Below are 17,605 nucleotides of genomic sequence, written 5' to 3'. Positions count from 1 at the left end.
AGTTACATTCTTTGGAGAACCCAGAGGTGGAACAATGATCACTGACTGTGTCTTTCCAGCACAGTTACATTCTTTGGAGAACCCACAGGCGGAACAATGATCACTAACTGTGTGTTTCCAGTACAGTTACATTCTCTGGAGAACCCAGAGGTGGAACAATGATCACTGACTGTGTCTTTCCAGTACAGTTACATTGATTCCAATAGCTGAAAAATTTCGTTAGCGGGAACTTTAATTAGCTGGAACTTGCACTGCTGAGTGTGCTGACCTTGCGCTCCTTTCTGTCCAGGTTGTCCAGGGGGTCCTGGAGGTCCGGCGTAGAATGTTCCTGGACACCGATCCAAGTAAAGACATTATCACATTTACATATTAAGGACAAGTGGATTTCATGCTACTGTACTTCAACTGATATATATCAAAAAGGTTTTTTAATGAATTGACGTTTTAGGTCTAATTACTATGAAATGAAATATCTTTATTATAAATATCTTTATTTGGCTTCTTATTCAATGTCATTGCAATGGCAGTTATTATCATGCTAGTTTTCAAAAATCACTCATCCTGGTATCTAAAAGGTTTTCGATTTAGGAAAGATCTGGACACTCCATAGTTAAATGACGCCAATTTTAATGCTTGGCAGTGAAAGTGGCTGTAATTCACTACATTAGAAAAACTGACAAAGACTAAACTGATTAGCAGAAAATGAAGAATAAAAACAGATTAATTGAAAAGTACGACTAAATTAGTTAATGGATTGAAGCACTACACTGCATCCTTGCAGTGACATATGTGTCGAGATCGATTGATCTCAAAAACATATGAAAAAATAACAGTGAGGTTTGTATGAGTCAGTACCTGAGCTTGGCAAGAGGCTTCCAGGTTCTCCTTTCTGTCCTGGGGGGCCTGGCTGGCCGTATCCTGGTAACAACAAGAACATGTGCTTTCGGCAGAGCTCACAAAGCCCTCTGCAGAGTAGCGTGACTGTGGATGCAATGGAAAGGCACAGACTAACCTGGATTTCCAGGTGGACCAGGAGGGCCTGGTGGACCTTGTCTGGACTCTCCTAAAGAAGAAAATCAGTTTTTACTTTGAACAGAAGGACATTAAGAGAACATGAGTAGTTCTTACTAACAACTAGCTCTAATGTCTAGTTGTGAGAACTGGGAGAATTTCCAGTGCGCCACCCTGGTGGTCGGCTGGTGACAGTGGCCGGGAGATAATTTTATTAATAAACGTACACTTGAATCCAGACTGTGTTATCGATTCCCACCCCCCGACCCCCCAATTTCATTATCAGGGCAGGTCTGGGGTGTGACATCCCCCAGCTGAAACCCACTCTGACCCCGGCCAGGTCACTGAAGTGTTGACCGGGACAGAAGCGTAGTACTGCTGACCTGCACGGCCAGCTGGCCCCGGCAGCCCCGGTGGTCCTGCTGGTCCAGGAGGACCTGGGAGGCTTGACAGAACTGCACTGCTTTCAGCATATTGTCCTGAAAGGGACACGACAGCAACGGGTGAGAGTCACAGGAAGGAGAAAAAGGCACGATCAGCTGAAAGCAGCCGGGCGGTCAGCAGTTGTCCTTCTCAGCACTTCCTGCTTGGATCATGCATGTGGCAGAGGATTCGTGCCGTGGAAAGCTTGCAGATACTTTGAATGATGCATGGCAGGACCAGGAGTGAGCCTCTCCCATTTACCTTGATCTCCTTTGGCACCCTTAGGACCTGCCAATGTACAGCAATATGCTCGATGTTAGACACATACACATGAAGATGGTCAGCTGTACACAGACATATTTAGGTTACAGTATCGTTTGTACGATGCGCATCTACACTCTGCATCTACACTCTGCATCTACACTCTGCATCTACACTCTGCATCTACACTCCGCATCTACACTCCGCATCTACACTCCGCATGACCAAAGATGCTCTGTTTCTTATTTTATGAGGAAGAAGAGACTTACCAGGTGGACCAGGCAGCCCAGCTGGACCAATTGGACCTAAAAAATAAAAAAGCATCATTAATGACTGTAAATCTGGATTAAAAGACGGAGAATGTCATCTTGAAGCTTCTACAGAAAATAAACCACGTGACATATTTTTCTCTGTCCAACCTGACAGTCCTGGTGGTCCTGCAGGTCCAGGGGGTCCAGGGCTGTCGGGGGGGCCAGGTATGCCCACAGAATTTGAACCCGCTGAGAAACACAGCAAAGACAATTATCAAAGGTTGTGACAGATTAGTTATTTTCACGGATCTGAGGTATGTAACGATTGCATGCATCACATTGTAATTTAGTAAAAACAATGAATTAGCCATAACTTTTATTTCAATACACTACAGTACACCTAAAATACAAAACATCATCTCCAGTCACTGACCTGCATTGATGATTCTTCCAGGTTCACCTGGATCACCTGAAATACAAGTTTGAATGATGCAACCTTATAACGAAAATCAGGAAAGGACCATCAAGACCATCGAGACCATAGCTTAGGTGTTACCTTTGGTCCCAGGCGCACCTGGATTTCCTGGGATTCCTGTGAAATATGAAATATCTTTCATTCATCATCTTTAAAGAAATGTAATGCCAGTGTTATAACCAGGACAGAAAATTCTGTGAAGCCGGCATTATTTTTCTAGCGCCTGGTTTGACCCTAGGGCTGGCATTGATAAGACAAAAGGCAAGTTAGAAACAGGGCGAGTGAATTTTCTCACACATAAGATCATCCATCCATCCATCCATCCATCCATCTTATCCAATCGCTTATCCTACTGGGTCGTGGGGGGGCCGTAGCCTATCCCGGAAGCAATGGGCACGAGGCACATAAGATCGTGTCAAGCTGAGTAATTGTCACATTAACAACATACTGCTGTTATATTGATTGTTTCAGCAATGTAATGTGTTACTAGTTGGAATCGTTGTGTGTGAAACCACAGTAAGAAGCTCATTTATGATTTTTACATCTACAGGCACCATGTAGTCGCTTTGTAATTGTAACAGCCATAAATTCGTTCTTAACAAGTCAGGCAGTCCTCCTACAAATCACATATATGAATTAGTACTAATGCAAGTTAATGTCACGTCCAATCAATTTTAAAGAGAAATTCATATTAATATCCCTCCATGCATTTCACTACCATGGCGCCCGTCCCAGGACCCATAAATCATAAAGCACCCCGGACAGATCACAGATCACAGACAAATGGGAAAATAAAAGATTCCGATTTGCCTAACCACATGTTTTTGGACTGTGGAAACCAGAGAATCCAGAGGAAGCTCATGCAACATGTGGAGAAGATGCAAATGCCACACAGCAAACCTAGCAAGGCTACAGTGCTAATGTGCATCACTATACAAAAACCGCACTGCTACAGCAGTATCCTGCTATCAGGTAGCTTAGGGGGTTTTCTGAGAAGTTCATGAGAAGTAACCTTATCAACCAAGTTTAATTGCAAAAGAAATTTATATCCTTCTATATGAATGCCTGAACTGACCTGTTGCCTGCAGTATTTCTTTAAAAAGCAATTGATTGTTGACACACCCCAGCACTGAAATGGGTATGCTGTAAGTAACCCATATGGGATATTACAGTGGGCAGCAGTACTTTGCTGTTTAAGGATTCAAACCCACAACCATCTCATCACAAGCATACTTCACTAACCATTAGGCCACCCCTGCCCCAAAGCCCTAATTAAACAGCATTACCTGGTGGTCCTTGCAGTCCAGTCGATCCTAGAGTAAAAAAGGATCGTCATTTGACCCAACAGAAACTTGCAAAGTGATTCACTTCATAGCGATTTAATGGCACAGAGAGTTCACCCTATTTATAGACTAAGTGGATACCCTAATGGTAAATTAACACTGCAGGTCAATCTGGAAAACTGTAAGCAAATGCACCGGTGTGTTTACGTCCTTTAAAATCTGCGCACCTGGAACACCAGCGTCGCCTGGAGATCCCGGCGGGCCTCTGATTCCCGGCAGTCCGATCGGACCCTGGTCACCTGGAAATGGCATAAAATCAAACATTTATCTGTGTTTATTGCGTGTCATTTACAGTATAATGAGCCTGGTGTCACATGGCTGCCCATTAGAGCTGGTTCATGGGACATACCTCTGGGGCCCTTTTCTCCATCAGCGCCAGGAAGACCTGTTTATAATAATAAGAGAAAACACACAAAAAAAGAATTGGCAGCAGCTATCAGTTTATTATAGTACAGTTTATTGGTGTGACTATTAAACTGCATTCAGTGTAAAATTAGAAACATTATAATACATTATAATAGACAAATAAATTGTTTGAAGTGACATTGTGCTAACAATGTAATGTATATGCATTGTCAGTGGTACATATGGTCGCTCTGTGGGTTGCGCTGTTGACTCCCAGTGCCAGGTTTGAGGTTTTGAATCCTCTCCCTGCTCTTTGTGTGTGTGTGGACCAGATATACTTACTTTGTGGGGACCAAATGTCCTGACAACATGATGAATACCTGTTTTTTTTTTTAGACATAGTTGTCATAGTTAATTTTTCCCATAGAAATGAATGAGCGGTCCCCACAAAGATATGATTACCGGTCTGTGTGTCTCTGTGTGTGTATGTGTGTGGCTTCTGCTAGTTCATGTGAGTTTCCTCCCACAGTCCAAAGAATATCACTGGTGTATTTAAATCGCGCATCGAGTGAGACTGTTCGTGTTTCTGCCTTGCAGCTCTGTGCCGTCCTGTCCGCCTGCACCCCGGCCTTGTGCCCTGCCTGGGACAGGCTCCAACCCCCCACTATCCTGATAACGATGCTGAGAAAATGGATGGACACATAAACGCGTATCACCTGAAATGACTTGAGCAATAATAACTTTCACTGATTTATCTAACATTTTAAATTAAAAATTTCCTGAGAAAACTTAGAAATAAAAGCCATAATTAATTTACATTTTATGGTAATAAGAGAATTACCCTGTTTGAATCTAGATCTTCAGAACTCTCTGGTTCTCTAGCAGCCCAGACTAATTTTTGTGCCAATCATCGGAATACTTCAGAGCTTTATGAATTCTGGGATTTTTATGTCCCCTCACCGGCAGATCCTTTTGGTCCCTTCTCCCCAGCAATGCCTGGAAGTCCTGACAGTCCTGGATCGCCTGTGGGGTGGGAACCAACAACCAACCATCAGCCAACCCAAATAGCTCTAACTAATGAGACAACAGAAGGAAATAGAAATCTCCAGGTTTAAAGTCGTATGTCCACATCAGTAATAAACTACATTCTTCTGAAGAAGAACCAGTAATATCTGATGCTCACCTGGAGGTCCACGCGGTCCTTTCTCTCCCTGGTCACCTGTATTAATTAAACAAGAGCTTGTCACTTAGAAGAACATTAACTAATTTGCCCCCTGTGATGGAAGCTGCTCCAAACTACTTAACCAAGTAGCGACGGCCAAATGAAGCTTCATGAACCCATCCATCCATCCATTTTCCAAACCACTTATCCTACTGGGTCGCGGGGGGTCTGGAGCCTATCCCGGAAGCAATGGGCACAAGGCAGGGAACAACCCAGGATGGGGAGCCAGCCCATCGCAGGGCACACTCACACATCATTCACTCTCACACGCACACCTACGGGCAATTTAGTAACTCCAATTAGCCTCAGCATGTTTTTGGACTGTGGGGGGAAACCGGAGTACCCGGAGGAAACCCCACGACGACATGGGGAGAACATGCAAACTCCACACACATGTGACCCAGGCGGAGACTTGAACCCAGGTCCCAGAGGTGTGAGGCAACAGTGCTAACCACTGCACCACCATGCCGCCGCTTCATGAACCATTTGCTGTATTTTTTGACCCCACTAGATGGCGCTCTTGGTTTGCTTTTGGGGCATGCGTCACGCCCTTTTTTTTTAACAGAGAGCTCCATCTAGTGGTGTCAGAACATACAACAAATGGTTCATGAAACTTTATTTGGCCACCACTACAAGTAAGCAATTTCAATTCAAGAATCCCAGAATCCTACCCTTGAGTCCTTGGCTCCCTTGTATCCCTCGCTCCCCTGCAGGAAAAGACAAGCTGATGTCAGCGCAATAACACCACACATAATGCACAAGTCTTACCAGCGCATGACAGGCAGCAACTTTCGCGAATCACGATAGTATCTCCACATGTGGTCCCTGTACCTTTAGCTCCAGAAGGTCCAATTTCTCCACGGAAGCCTTGAGGGCCAGGTTCTCCTACAAATGTCAAGACGTACATTAATTATACAGATCTTATTTATGTTATACAAAACTCCAGTATAATGGCTGAGAGAAAGGAAGCAGTAAGTAACTCACCGTGGACACCGGGGACGCCGGGGGGACCTGCAAAGCCTTCAACACCAAAGGGAAATAAGTTTAACATCCATTTGTGAAGTGAAGAACCTCTAGTCTAACAAAGAAGGTTAACTATCTTAATGAAACGAGAACCAAGGCTTGGTGCAGCAGCAAGCTGACGTACCTTTGGGTCCCACTGGACCAGGTGGCCCAACAAGCCCCGGAAGCCCAGGTACACCAGGAGAACCTGTGAAAGTATGACAACAGGAAAACAATACCAGCTGATTTAAGATCATCAAATTCCAAAACTACTGTTTATTATAATGTTGACTTGGTGCTAGTTTAATGTTGATATATTATTGATATAGTGTTGAGACAGTGCTCACTGGATAATGCAGTGGAAATCTTCCCCCACTGCAGGTTTTAAAACTTAATTTCTCCCATTAATTGTGCAGAGTGATTGTCAAACCTCTGTCTCCTTTTTCCCCAATTCCAGGAGGTCCGGCCTCCCCACGTGGCCCTGCAGGTCCCTCTCGTCCCCGTAACCCAGGTGACCCTTCTGTTCCATGTTCCCCTGTACAAAGGACAGTGAGAAATCTCACAGACTGAATTTTTGTGAAATTTGAAATTTTCCAGTTTTTTCCAGTGGAATCTGTTTTCTGCCATTACCTTGACTTCCTTTCTGACCTTTGGCTCCTTCATGTCCAGTATCACCTTTGGGCCCAGGTGGACCTGAAGCACAGTTTGCCAGCACTGTAAGGTTCTGCTAACCTGATAATTCCGGGAGACCAGCTCCAGAACAAGTTCTAGACTCACCTGGCACTCCTGGAAAACCTGCGTCACCTGAAAGCAAGAGTGGAAACACAGCCGAATCACTGCATGTTGTTACATCCTTGCTACAGAGCAATACATACACACACTACACAACCTTTGTCATTCTGGTCTGAAGGTCAGCTATGTACTGCTGTGCTCTATCAACAGGAAATTAAAAGCTCATGGAAGTTTTACTTACACAAACATTTTCTAAGGGCAGAAGGAAACATTATTGATTCAGAGATACAGCCAATAAAATTGTAGAGGAGGTGGGTGCAAGCAACTAAAGTAGGCGCGACCAAGACACCTGATTGGTTGGTCCCGTCTCCTCTGATCGCTTGGATCCACCTCCTCTACAATCGCATTGTTTATCTCTTTGTGCCAATCATTTTTGTGTAAGTAAAACTCCCATGAACAACCTAAAACTACAAACAATGTCTTATATACTGACCTTTAGGTCCAGGAGATCCTGTATCACCTGCGACATGGAGTATAAAAGTGGTCAGAAAACTGCTCTGCCTTGACGTGATTTCCTGTCATTGGCATTTGACTGAGGTAGGTAGCAGTCACTGAGTAACTTGATACACAAATATATTAACACAGTGTGAGCAACTCTTACCTCTGGGTCCTGGTTCTCCTTTCTCTCCCCTCATGGAGGATGCAAAACCAGCTTCAACCGATATAAACATTAGTAAATATTTTTGTTCACCAAAAATAAGTACGATTCATTACATTACATTTCACTGTCATTGTCAAGTAAAGGAGAGATATTCAACAATCAAGCAGGTTCAATGCAGGATCACATACTGCACACGTGGTCATTTTACCTCTGAATGATTCTGATTGTAGCTCGGACCTCATCAGCTGCCGCACAGTCTGCTGGAGGTTGTCTTGGTCCATGTTTGGTACACCACCCATTTCCAAGCCTAACATTCGGCTGTTGTGGGGTCTTTCCTCCAGGTCCGTAACACGTTTCTTCAGTTTCTTCACCTCCTCCGCTTTTGCGGGTGAGGAGTCCATGAAGAAAAATGCACTGAGCACCAACCAGTTCACCTTGCCTCACGAAGAGGTAGACCCCCCACTGCAACATCACTGCATCCTATTTCCCTGTAGTGATCTTACCCAGGTGGTGTAGAGGCAAATTTAACGTGAGCAGTCTTGTTCATGTGACCTTACTCGAGCGAGGTTATATAGCTTAACTTACCTAGGTGGTTCTAAACAGGTGATATATACACTGGAGGTCTATATCAAATGGTCTCACCCAGGTGGGTCTCACCCATGTAAAATTACCCAGGCAGCATAATGAAAGTGGTCTTATCCACGTGATCTCATACAAATGTTCTCACCATGGAAATATTACACAAGAAGACTTACCGAGGGCGATAAGCCCAAAGAGGAGACCCAGTAGAAGCAGCAGGCCAAGAAGCAATCCCAGCAACCACTTCCACCAGCTGCAGCAGGAGCCGCCCCCACAGAAGCCCGCTCCTGCCTTTGCGGAGTCCCCCTCTTTACGGATCTCTGTGGGGGAGCAGAGGATTGTGGGATGCGACTGCCGTAGCACCAGCACTGACACTGAGGAACCAACTGATTTGCCGAAGTCTGTACTAATTATGAGTATGAGACAACAATTATACCTGCGTATGTGGCTTTGTCCTTCGTAGAAGCCTTTACGGGTCCATCTATGAAAGAAATAATGTTAGATTTCACATGCAATTCCGGCAGTGTGTAAGATAAGTAGTGATATTTTGGGTTCTGCTTACAGCTGTCCTGGCTGTACTGCAAATATGCAGGCTTTGCGATGGATACCTCCTTCTCTTTCTGTAGGGAGTCTTCTGAACAAGTACCTGTCAGGGAGAACCAGCTACTTGGGTATTGCTAATTCAGCAGGATGGTCTCTCGCCGTCTATTAATCTAATTATGAGTCAGACTAGTCTGTTTCCCATAAACAGATGTCCACCAAAATGGTGTATATTGAAGGCTTGACCAAAATGCATCTCAAGAGAGAGAATGTGTTCTTACTGTCTCTTAATCTTTCTCTGAACTGCTTGCCGCTGTTTTTGCTCATAACGAGAAGTTCTTTGTCCTTCTTGGCTGGAATGTTCTCCTTCTCCAGCAACAGGAACTTATAGTCTTTGAGGAGCGTATCGTCATTATGCAGCTTCACCGTATTCCCTGTCATTGTAAGCAGTAGGATAAATTTTTCAAATTCATGCTGTATTAAATATCACTATTGATATGCTTTTACGGCTATAGATGAGCCCCACTGCCTTTTTTTCTCAGCAAAAATAAACGTTTGTAGTGTAAAACTTTGACTGTGACATTGCAAGCATTGGTAATCTGCAGCCATCAATGCACACTCACCAAAATAAGTCCCGATATAAATCTGTATAAATTAATAATTTATTATATAGAATCTGGGGATTCATTATTTCCAAAGGAATTATACATTATCAAGTTCTGTGACGCTTCACTCACTTCCTGAGTAGCATCTTCTACGCAGGTCTGCTCATTTGGTTGCATATAATATACTATAAAAATAAGCATGAATGCTAAAAAGATACTACAGTCCTCAGAAAACATATTGAACATGACTTGAACAGCTAAAATCAGCTTTGACAGCAAGAAATATCAGCAGTAAAGCATCCATCTTCCATAACCACTTATCCAGTAAAAGATCACGGTAAACATAAAAAGAAAAACGTAAAAAGAGACAAATATAATCATCTGTGATTCTCATTTAATAATCATGTTACCGGACACAGTGACATTCTATTTTTGCACATTGTCACTCTCTTCAGTTTTGAAATCAGATTTATATTGCAATTGCAATAAATTAAATTCAAATTGAAATCTGGACTCAACTAAACATAATTTTAACATACGAGTAGAGCGTTACATTTTATACTGATGGCGTGTTTGCTGCAAGTCATGTTTTTTGCCAATCAGTGCCACCAAGAGGTGAATTACTGTTATTGCACTGAAGCGATCAAGGTATAATGAAATGTCACCTAGGGGTGGTTGCTGTAGGGTTTTGTTTTGTTCTAGTCACCCAATGCTTCCAGGCCTAGATGCTACGTGAGTATAGTAGGTTCAGACTTGTGTTGTATTCTGTGAAAAGGCAATATTTGTGATCAGGTCTGGCTCTACCTCTTCAGGGCAAAGCTTCACTTGCGAGGCCCCTCACTTCCTCCATCACGCAGATAATTTAGGTGTCTCAGTCAAATGCCTGTTCTGCCTAACGCTAGAGGCAGCCCTGCTTGTGACGTGTGTTCCTGGTCGCTAAAGCAAAACCAGGTATATTTATCTGATGCATTCATTCAAAGCAACTTACATCAGAAGGAAGAATTACAATTGACACATGCTTTCTGGAATTCAAACCCACAATATTTGCATTGATAGTGCAGCGCTCTACTGGTTCAGCTACAGGAAGTAATGCATCAAACCCCTGTCATTCTGCCAGTGCATTCACCTGCTCAGCGAGCAAGACAGGACAAATCATTCCATATGAACTGCAACTGATAAACAGAAATTGAGTAATACACCTCATACAGCGCTTGGGTGAACAGCGAAAATTTCTCACTCCTGGGTTAGACATTACCGGAGTAGGGAGTGACCCCAGCGTTGGCTCCTGTGCTGGTTCCCACATTGACACCAGCACTGCTCAGAACGCTGGGGGAAGCAGTACCCAGGTTATTCGGAAAACCGCAGACTGGAACAGAGAGCAAAGATAACAAACAGTTAATGGGTTAGCACAATGGCAGCCTAGGTGTTTACATTTCCCCTCGGTACATGATCATTTTTAAAAAATAAATCAGAAAGCGTAAACTCTATTCAGAGACAGATACGAGTATAGAATTCTAACAGTTTATACATACACATAGTTCTGTAAATATAGGCACAGCAGAACAATATCATTCTGTGACGTGGGATTAGCTTGGCAGTGGGAGCAGTGGGAGCACAAACCTGTACTGCAGCTGTTCCCTGGCATGGAGCTGAGCGTGAGATTGTTCTGGACCCCAAAGCCTATGAAAAATCACATGAGCATATATGCCAATTAGCTTTCAGTGCATAAAAGCTAATGGGAAAGACAGTAGATCCTTCATAGGATCTGGTTACAAACAGGAGCTATAACCTGTCAGCGAGGAGGGCGAGGTGGTGGGGGACAGGTTCTTGGTGTTGGTTTGGAAGCCACCTGATGGGAGAGTAGAACTGGTCCACATGTAGGACGGAGACGTAGAACCCAGAACTGTGCTCTCATACTGCCCTGAAACTGTAAGGACAACCACTGGTTACTTAAAGTGCAACATTAATGATGCCAGTAAATTTAAGTAGCAGCTCAGGTCATGTCATAGACTATAGATACTTGTGTGAGCATCTGTGTAACATTCCACCTGGCTAAGTATGCACAAGTATGCATACCCAAAATTTTGGTGGTATAGTGGTTAATAGTGATGAGCAAATGAAGCTTCGTGAACCGTTTGCTGTATTTTCTCACACCACTAGATGGTGCTCTCTGTCCAAAAAAGGGCTCAAAGCATGCCCCAAAGCAAACCAAGAGCACCATCTAGTGGGATCAAGAAATACAGCAAATGGTTCATGACGCTTCATTTGGCCATCACTAGTGGCTAGCAGAGCTGCCTTCCAAGCAGTTGATCCTGGTTTGATTCCTGGCCAACACAACCTAACTGTTAGATTTTTCAGTCAAAACCAATGGCTGGCAGAACAGCAATATCACTGCTGGCTGCTTGAGCAAGGTCCTTAACCCCAAAAACTGTCCCAGGGCTGCTGGATCAATGGCTAAGCTTGTACTGTGACCACAAGCTTCACTCTCGTTTATATTTGCATGCCTAATAAGAAAGAAAATGTAACAAGAAAAGGTTGTATTTGATTTCACCTTTACTATGATAATAATGACATTCTCTCTCTGAAGCCAAAATACCTGCATATTACAATAACTCTGAGTCAAGTCGGAACTCAAAAGTTTCTTATTGGCGACTTCAGCTGTACAATCATTAGTCATACACTTTGATGAAATTACAATCACAATAAAGAGAAATTGAGTAATGCACCTCATATAGCGCTTGGGTGAACAGCGAAAATTTCTCACTCCTGGGTTAGACATTACCGGAATGGGGGTTGTTCCCAGTGTTGGTTCCTGTGCTGATTCCCACGTTGACACCAGCACTGCTCAGAATGCTGGGGGAAGCAGTACCCAGGTTATTCGGAAAACCGCAGACTGTAACAGAGAGCACAGATAACAAACAGTCAATGGGTTAGCACAAGGGCGGCCTAGGATGCAGTTCTGCCTAATAACGCTACTCCATCAGTAATTCGAAAGAAAACTCAATTTAAACAGTGCAAAACCAAAAGCTATTACTCAGAAAACTATAGAGTTTATCACATTTGATGATCAGCCATGCTCTTTCATCGAGGGCACTGGCTTTCAGCATTCAGTAACGCACATGTAAGTAACAGAATGCTTGAAATGTGTAGCTGAGGGCAAATTCAGGATTCTAAGTTCTTTTTGTGTTCCTTTGTTAGCAGCAGTTACTGTATAAACACTACAGTAACCCCATGGCATATTTTTTTTCATTATTGATTTAAGTAGCATAAATTGTTATTTGAAATGTGCAACAGTAACTGAAAGCAGTTAATGTTATAGACATATCAGATGACTTGATATAGATATATCTTTAGATATTGTTAGAAATTACAGTGCTCTGGGCCAAAGCCGACATTTCCTTACCAAAAAACAAATACTTTTTCATATTTTTGGAATGTAATTCATTTATTTTTAAATTTATTTGTGTGGAGTGTCCCTTTAAAACTTATTTAAGCAATATTCGCCAAACAATCTTTATCGGTGTCAGTGACAGTTTTTGAAATAATCGGCCAGGGATTTCCTTATCGGCGCATCACTATGTACATTTGTGCGAAATGTGAAATACTATAGTAATACATTAAAGTATTCTAGAGCCAACATTGTAGAACATCCATGTAGCATTTTAGCTGCTTTCATACATGTTCATTAGCTCTGCTGCTTCAGTACCTGACTGGGAGTGCTCTGAAATAATCCTGGTCTCCACACTGGCCTTCCTGGGTATGGGCAGGGTGCTGGAGGGGGATCTCGTGGGGCTCACGCTGCAAGACCTGCTGCCCTTCAGCAGCCTCTTCACCTCGTCCAGCTCTGTCCCTGTGAAGGAGAAGCACTGCTTCAAGTCTGGAGTTACCAGGTCAACAGTATAACCAGCATCAGTTCAAGTGCGTTAACCCAACTCCGTGTAAATGTAAGGGTCTGATAAGGTCTGAGGGGCCACCATGAGACCGACACAGAGTAGGGAGCTACTCACATCGAGTTGAAGGGGAAGCACTTTGCAGCCGAGCTCGGATCTCACTCTCTGTGAAGGGGCAGGTTATCCAAATTAACAGCATTAGCTATTCAGCTGGGTGCCACTCTAGTTGCATCATTCAGAGGGTGACAAGATTCAAGAGTCTGTTTGTATGTACAGTAAACAGCCAATTCCGCTATGCAATGAAAGCATTACCCTGCATGTCGTTCCACTAATTAACGCAAAAATACAAATGACATTTACGATAAACTGAACATTGATTTTGAAAAGAAAAAATATGTCCGATGTTCTTTCCAATAGACTGTGAATGTGAAAATGTTTAACACTGTCAGTATACCTCTCGTCTGACTCCTGCCCCTGCTGCCGCTGCCACCAGACCCTGCGAAAATCCACGAGGATGTTACTTTGGTCTGTAATCTTCAGGCACTAATTTACAGTCAGTTTTCTGGTGCCTATGAATTGTGATAATCAGTAGGTGTTCTGATTCCGGTATACCAGTGCCATAGTCCTTCCTCGTGTATTCAGGAGAAGAATTTCCACTGGAACTTCCTGATGAAGAAAAGAAACGGATTATAACAGGACATTTGGCCATTTAATTCGTTCATGCATGGCACCCTGCATGACAGCTGACTTGAGGCTATTTTTAGTAAATATAAGATGTTGGTAATTATTGGTATAAAACACCATATGGTGTAGGCAAAGTCAAGCCAAGAAATACCATCATAATGCTATGAGATCTATAGCGGTAAAAGGAAAATATTGGTGAATGACCTATACATGCCTAAAAACACATATTAAATATGTTTCAAGAAATATTCTTCTTTGATGCATGGTGTCCAAATAATTGGACAATTCTGTAACACTTTAATTATTTATGCATGAAAGGGGCAAAGCCTTGTGCTCTCTTTCCCCAACTAGTGTAGGGATCGACATGCACCAATCTCAGAGATTTAGATGACCCAGAAGCATGAACATTCAAGTGACACGCCCAACGCATGAGGTCCAACACTCCCAACGCATGTACATTATTAACCACTAACTCACCGTCGTAGCCCGCTGAGCGACTAGCTATGGTCTTTCTTTCCATGAAGGTTGGGGAAGAGCCTTGTCCCCTCCTCAAGCCTCCAGATGTGGAAGAGCCTGACCTACCATTCCTAGCCTGACTCCCTCCACCTCCACCTGAGGACAGCAGGGCACAGAGGCACCAGTCAGATGCACACTCAAGTCGAAAGATGTTTAAAAAAAAAAAGGTTGTGATTCTCTGAATTCTCAAAAAAAAAATCACATTCACTTAAATAGGTATTTATGAATATGCACCCAAAACTACCCACCACCTATAAGATAAGACAAGAATAATATGGTTACTGTGGAGGACGTGACCCTCATGATGACAAGCAGAAAGACCTCAGCTGCATTGAAAACTTACTGGGGGGCAACGATGCCAGTGCTGTAGTCTTGGTGATACTTTCTGTAACAGCTGGAAAAAGTACATACAGTACAAGCATAAAATTCATGATATTATTTGAAATCCATACAAAAAAGCTCCAATTCTCAGTAAAATGTTACTAATATTTTGAAAGCCAATATATTCCATCTATCTTCTAACCACTCATCACTAGAGGGCAGTCTCTGCCTTAAGATGTGTGACAATGGGGTTGGAAGACCATTAAAACACATTTGGAACATTCAAACTAATTATGGTGCTTTATATCATTAGATCCCTTAATCATATCATATTTTTTCCTGATCTCTGTGTCACACAAAGTTAGTTATGAAATGCAAAACATTCTTACCTTTGCCTAGAGATTCCGATCTCCCGCCGGAAGTGTGTCTGTATCTTGTCAAACTGTCCATTCCATGATAACTGTAAATTGACACCAGTTACAGAATGCATTGCAGTCTACACATCCACATTATTAGTAATATCAAATATACCCTGGATTTGCTTTATTCCATCCTTCCTTGGGTATGCAGTTAAATTAATAGATTCTTGACGCACACGTATCCTTCATAAAAGATATTTATCGCAGATCTGAGGGCAAAATCCATTGTTAACTACATAATTACAAACATATGCATACTTATAGCTTGATATATTTTTTCCAGTTGGTTAGACAAAAACGATGTTAAATTTTCGGTTACTACCATTACCACTAACCTTACATATAAGACGAGGGGCAAGGTTTTTGTCTATAAACAAGACAAACATTTGTTCTTAGCAAAATAACTGTAATGATAATAAATGATACAGAACCCCAGTATGTTATTCACATGGGTCCTCTAGCAAAGTAAAAAGCAGGGATTCCTCCACTACACTGTGATGTTTACCAAACAACTGCATCCATTTCACCTCTAAACAACAATAGCAACATTTACTTTGCGAATGGCTTTATCCATAGCGACAGACACTTGAGATAGCAGGGTGAGCTAATCCCTGGAGCAACTGAGGTTAACAGCCTTGCTCAAGGGCCCGACTGTGAAATCTCTCCGCCGACCAGGATTTGAGCCAGAAACCTCCAGATCCAGGCAGAGAGTCCGAATCCACAGAAAAATACATCGCTTCGAGGTTGGTTCAGAATACGCCAGGAATACACTCTATCCAAGGCCTGCCAACTTGAGTCATCTGACTAGAGTGAAATTTTTAGATGTTCAATTTGAGACTAGTCTGCACATACATACGCGTGCATTTACATGTATGTAACAGGTTTATTACTTTGTAAATAGTCTATGGGGTAAATTTAGGTTTATAATGGAATTACATAGATTTGCCGTACTAATACCAGAAGCGTGAGAGTTCGCGACCCCGAAAACCATAGGGAAGATTATCATGTTAACTTGATCATTGATCAGTTTGTAATCTAATAACTTGTAGTCGCTGCTCAGATTTCCCCAGCATTCCAACAGTGGAAGAGATAAACGGCTAAACGCCACAATAAGCGTGGTGGACATAGATATTTCAGTGTCTATGAGTCACAATGCCTAACGTTATCTAAACAGGAATTAATCACCGTTTTTAAATTGTAAGACACAACCTGCAGACAGACACAGTGATGTGCGGCCACCGGAGGTCACGGCTGCCATTTTAAGCGTTTTATATTCATTCTCCAGTTTCCCAGCAACAATGGCTTTGATGTGCTCCTGTGCAGTTTCCCACAAAGCTTCGCCCCCAGCCCTGAACCACACCCGGCTGCTCCGCTCCCTTCCAGTATTCACGCAGGCAGACATGCAGCATGTCCAGTGTACAAACAATGGAAACAACCCGAACACGCTGGTCTGATTTAACGAAATTAACTAGACAAGAAAGCAATAAACAAAAGACATCTTAACCAACATAATCACCTTAAGGAAAAATATCTTTATTACTTTTATTCATTTACTAACCTTATAATTTGACTTGTTATAAACACTCGATCCTGCGTGAACATTCGCGTGGTATAGGACTGTGGCGTGCAACTTATAGAATTAATTATAGCAGACATTCAATTAAACAATCTCTGATTTAATTTAAATTGCTTAGAACTTGAACTTGATAATGTACCGAGAATTACCCGTCTAGTCTGATATTTACCGTTACAATTACCCGAAAAGAAGCAGCCAACAAGTTAGACTTTACTGCCAACTACCAAGTTTAATAGTATTATCTTCTAAGAAATATATAAAGTCATTGAAACCTAAAGTTATTATTGTCATGTAAGAATATTGTTATTTATTGTTGTTTAACAGGTGGATATAAGCCACAACATCTATCGTCAAGATAAAACTCACAATGAAAACGTAGAAATCAACAGAATCTCACAATTGCAACGCATGTAAGGCATCCTATAACGGCATAACTGTTATTCTAAGAGAAAACAGAACATTACTAAGAAATTCCGATGGTCCAGACCATCGGTGTCTGAACCAGAACAAACGAGTGCGATAAACACTGATTTTGTAATGAGCCTAACAATAGCCATAAGACCCAAGTTTTTATTTATAAGCATGCTTCATACCTTCAATCCCAAATTACAAGGAGAATTATCAAAACCAAAATTAGGACGAGGTGAAGAACGACACTTTGTTAATCACTTCTGCCAGTTCGCCTCGGATGGAGTCTAGGTGCGTTTCCAGCCGTTTCTGCTCTTACTGTGTACGCTTTTATGTTTTAT

General features: G+C 42.4%; 1 protein-coding gene across 2 annotated transcripts in view; it reads right to left on the bottom strand.

Moving 5' to 3' along the window:
- The window catches only part of col17a1b (collagen, type XVII, alpha 1b), a 24,068-nt gene extending 6,463 nt beyond the window's left edge, over window positions 1-17,605 (bottom strand). The window contains exons 1-40 of one of the 2 annotated variants that reach the window (XM_049006645.1): window positions 17,450-17,605; window positions 15,251-15,321; window positions 14,884-14,934; window positions 14,502-14,636; window positions 13,953-14,006; window positions 13,795-13,836; window positions 13,458-13,505; window positions 13,157-13,300; window positions 12,233-12,343; window positions 11,240-11,377; window positions 11,071-11,130; window positions 10,706-10,816; window positions 9,127-9,279; window positions 8,868-8,951; window positions 8,742-8,786; window positions 8,482-8,625; window positions 7,935-8,105; window positions 7,727-7,777; window positions 7,559-7,585; window positions 7,111-7,137; window positions 6,964-7,026; window positions 6,764-6,868; window positions 6,479-6,541; window positions 6,316-6,351; window positions 6,163-6,216; window positions 6,003-6,038; window positions 5,293-5,328; window positions 5,070-5,132; window positions 4,114-4,149; window positions 3,932-4,003; window positions 3,708-3,734; window positions 2,503-2,538; window positions 2,380-2,415; window positions 2,115-2,195; window positions 1,965-2,000; window positions 1,696-1,722; window positions 1,395-1,490; window positions 1,013-1,063; window positions 856-918; window positions 269-328 (exon numbers count right to left, since the gene is read on the bottom strand). In XM_049006645.1, the coding sequence (XP_048862602.1) occupies window positions 269-328; window positions 856-918; window positions 1,013-1,063; window positions 1,395-1,490; window positions 1,696-1,722; window positions 1,965-2,000; window positions 2,115-2,195; window positions 2,380-2,415; window positions 2,503-2,538; window positions 3,708-3,734; window positions 3,932-4,003; window positions 4,114-4,149; window positions 5,070-5,132; window positions 5,293-5,328; window positions 6,003-6,038; window positions 6,163-6,216; window positions 6,316-6,351; window positions 6,479-6,541; window positions 6,764-6,868; window positions 6,964-7,026; window positions 7,111-7,137; window positions 7,559-7,585; window positions 7,727-7,777; window positions 7,935-8,105; window positions 8,482-8,625; window positions 8,742-8,786; window positions 8,868-8,951; window positions 9,127-9,279; window positions 10,706-10,816; window positions 11,071-11,130; window positions 11,240-11,377; window positions 12,233-12,343; window positions 13,157-13,300; window positions 13,458-13,505; window positions 13,795-13,836; window positions 13,953-14,006; window positions 14,502-14,636; window positions 14,884-14,934; window positions 15,251-15,311 (2,734 nt within the window). In that variant the 5' untranslated portion in view covers window positions 15,312-15,321; window positions 17,450-17,605. The remainder of the gene's footprint in view (window positions 1-268; window positions 329-855; window positions 919-1,012; window positions 1,064-1,394; window positions 1,491-1,695; window positions 1,723-1,964; window positions 2,001-2,114; window positions 2,196-2,379; window positions 2,416-2,502; window positions 2,539-3,707; window positions 3,735-3,931; window positions 4,004-4,113; window positions 4,150-5,069; window positions 5,133-5,292; window positions 5,329-6,002; window positions 6,039-6,162; window positions 6,217-6,315; window positions 6,352-6,478; window positions 6,542-6,763; window positions 6,869-6,963; window positions 7,027-7,110; window positions 7,138-7,558; window positions 7,586-7,726; window positions 7,778-7,934; window positions 8,106-8,481; window positions 8,626-8,741; window positions 8,787-8,867; window positions 8,952-9,126; window positions 9,280-10,705; window positions 10,817-11,070; window positions 11,131-11,239; window positions 11,378-12,232; window positions 12,344-13,156; window positions 13,301-13,457; window positions 13,506-13,794; window positions 13,837-13,952; window positions 14,007-14,501; window positions 14,637-14,883; window positions 14,935-15,250; window positions 15,322-17,449) is intronic. The other variant, XM_049006646.1, reaches the window with a different exon arrangement.

This window comes from Brienomyrus brachyistius, chromosome 3 (genome assembly GCF_023856365.1).
Source record: "Brienomyrus brachyistius isolate T26 chromosome 3, BBRACH_0.4, whole genome shotgun sequence".
Lineage (NCBI taxonomy): Eukaryota > Metazoa > Chordata > Actinopteri > Osteoglossiformes > Mormyridae > Brienomyrus > Brienomyrus brachyistius.
The sequence above is the reverse complement of the archived record's forward strand: the minus strand, read 5'-3'. Positions and strand labels throughout refer to the sequence as shown.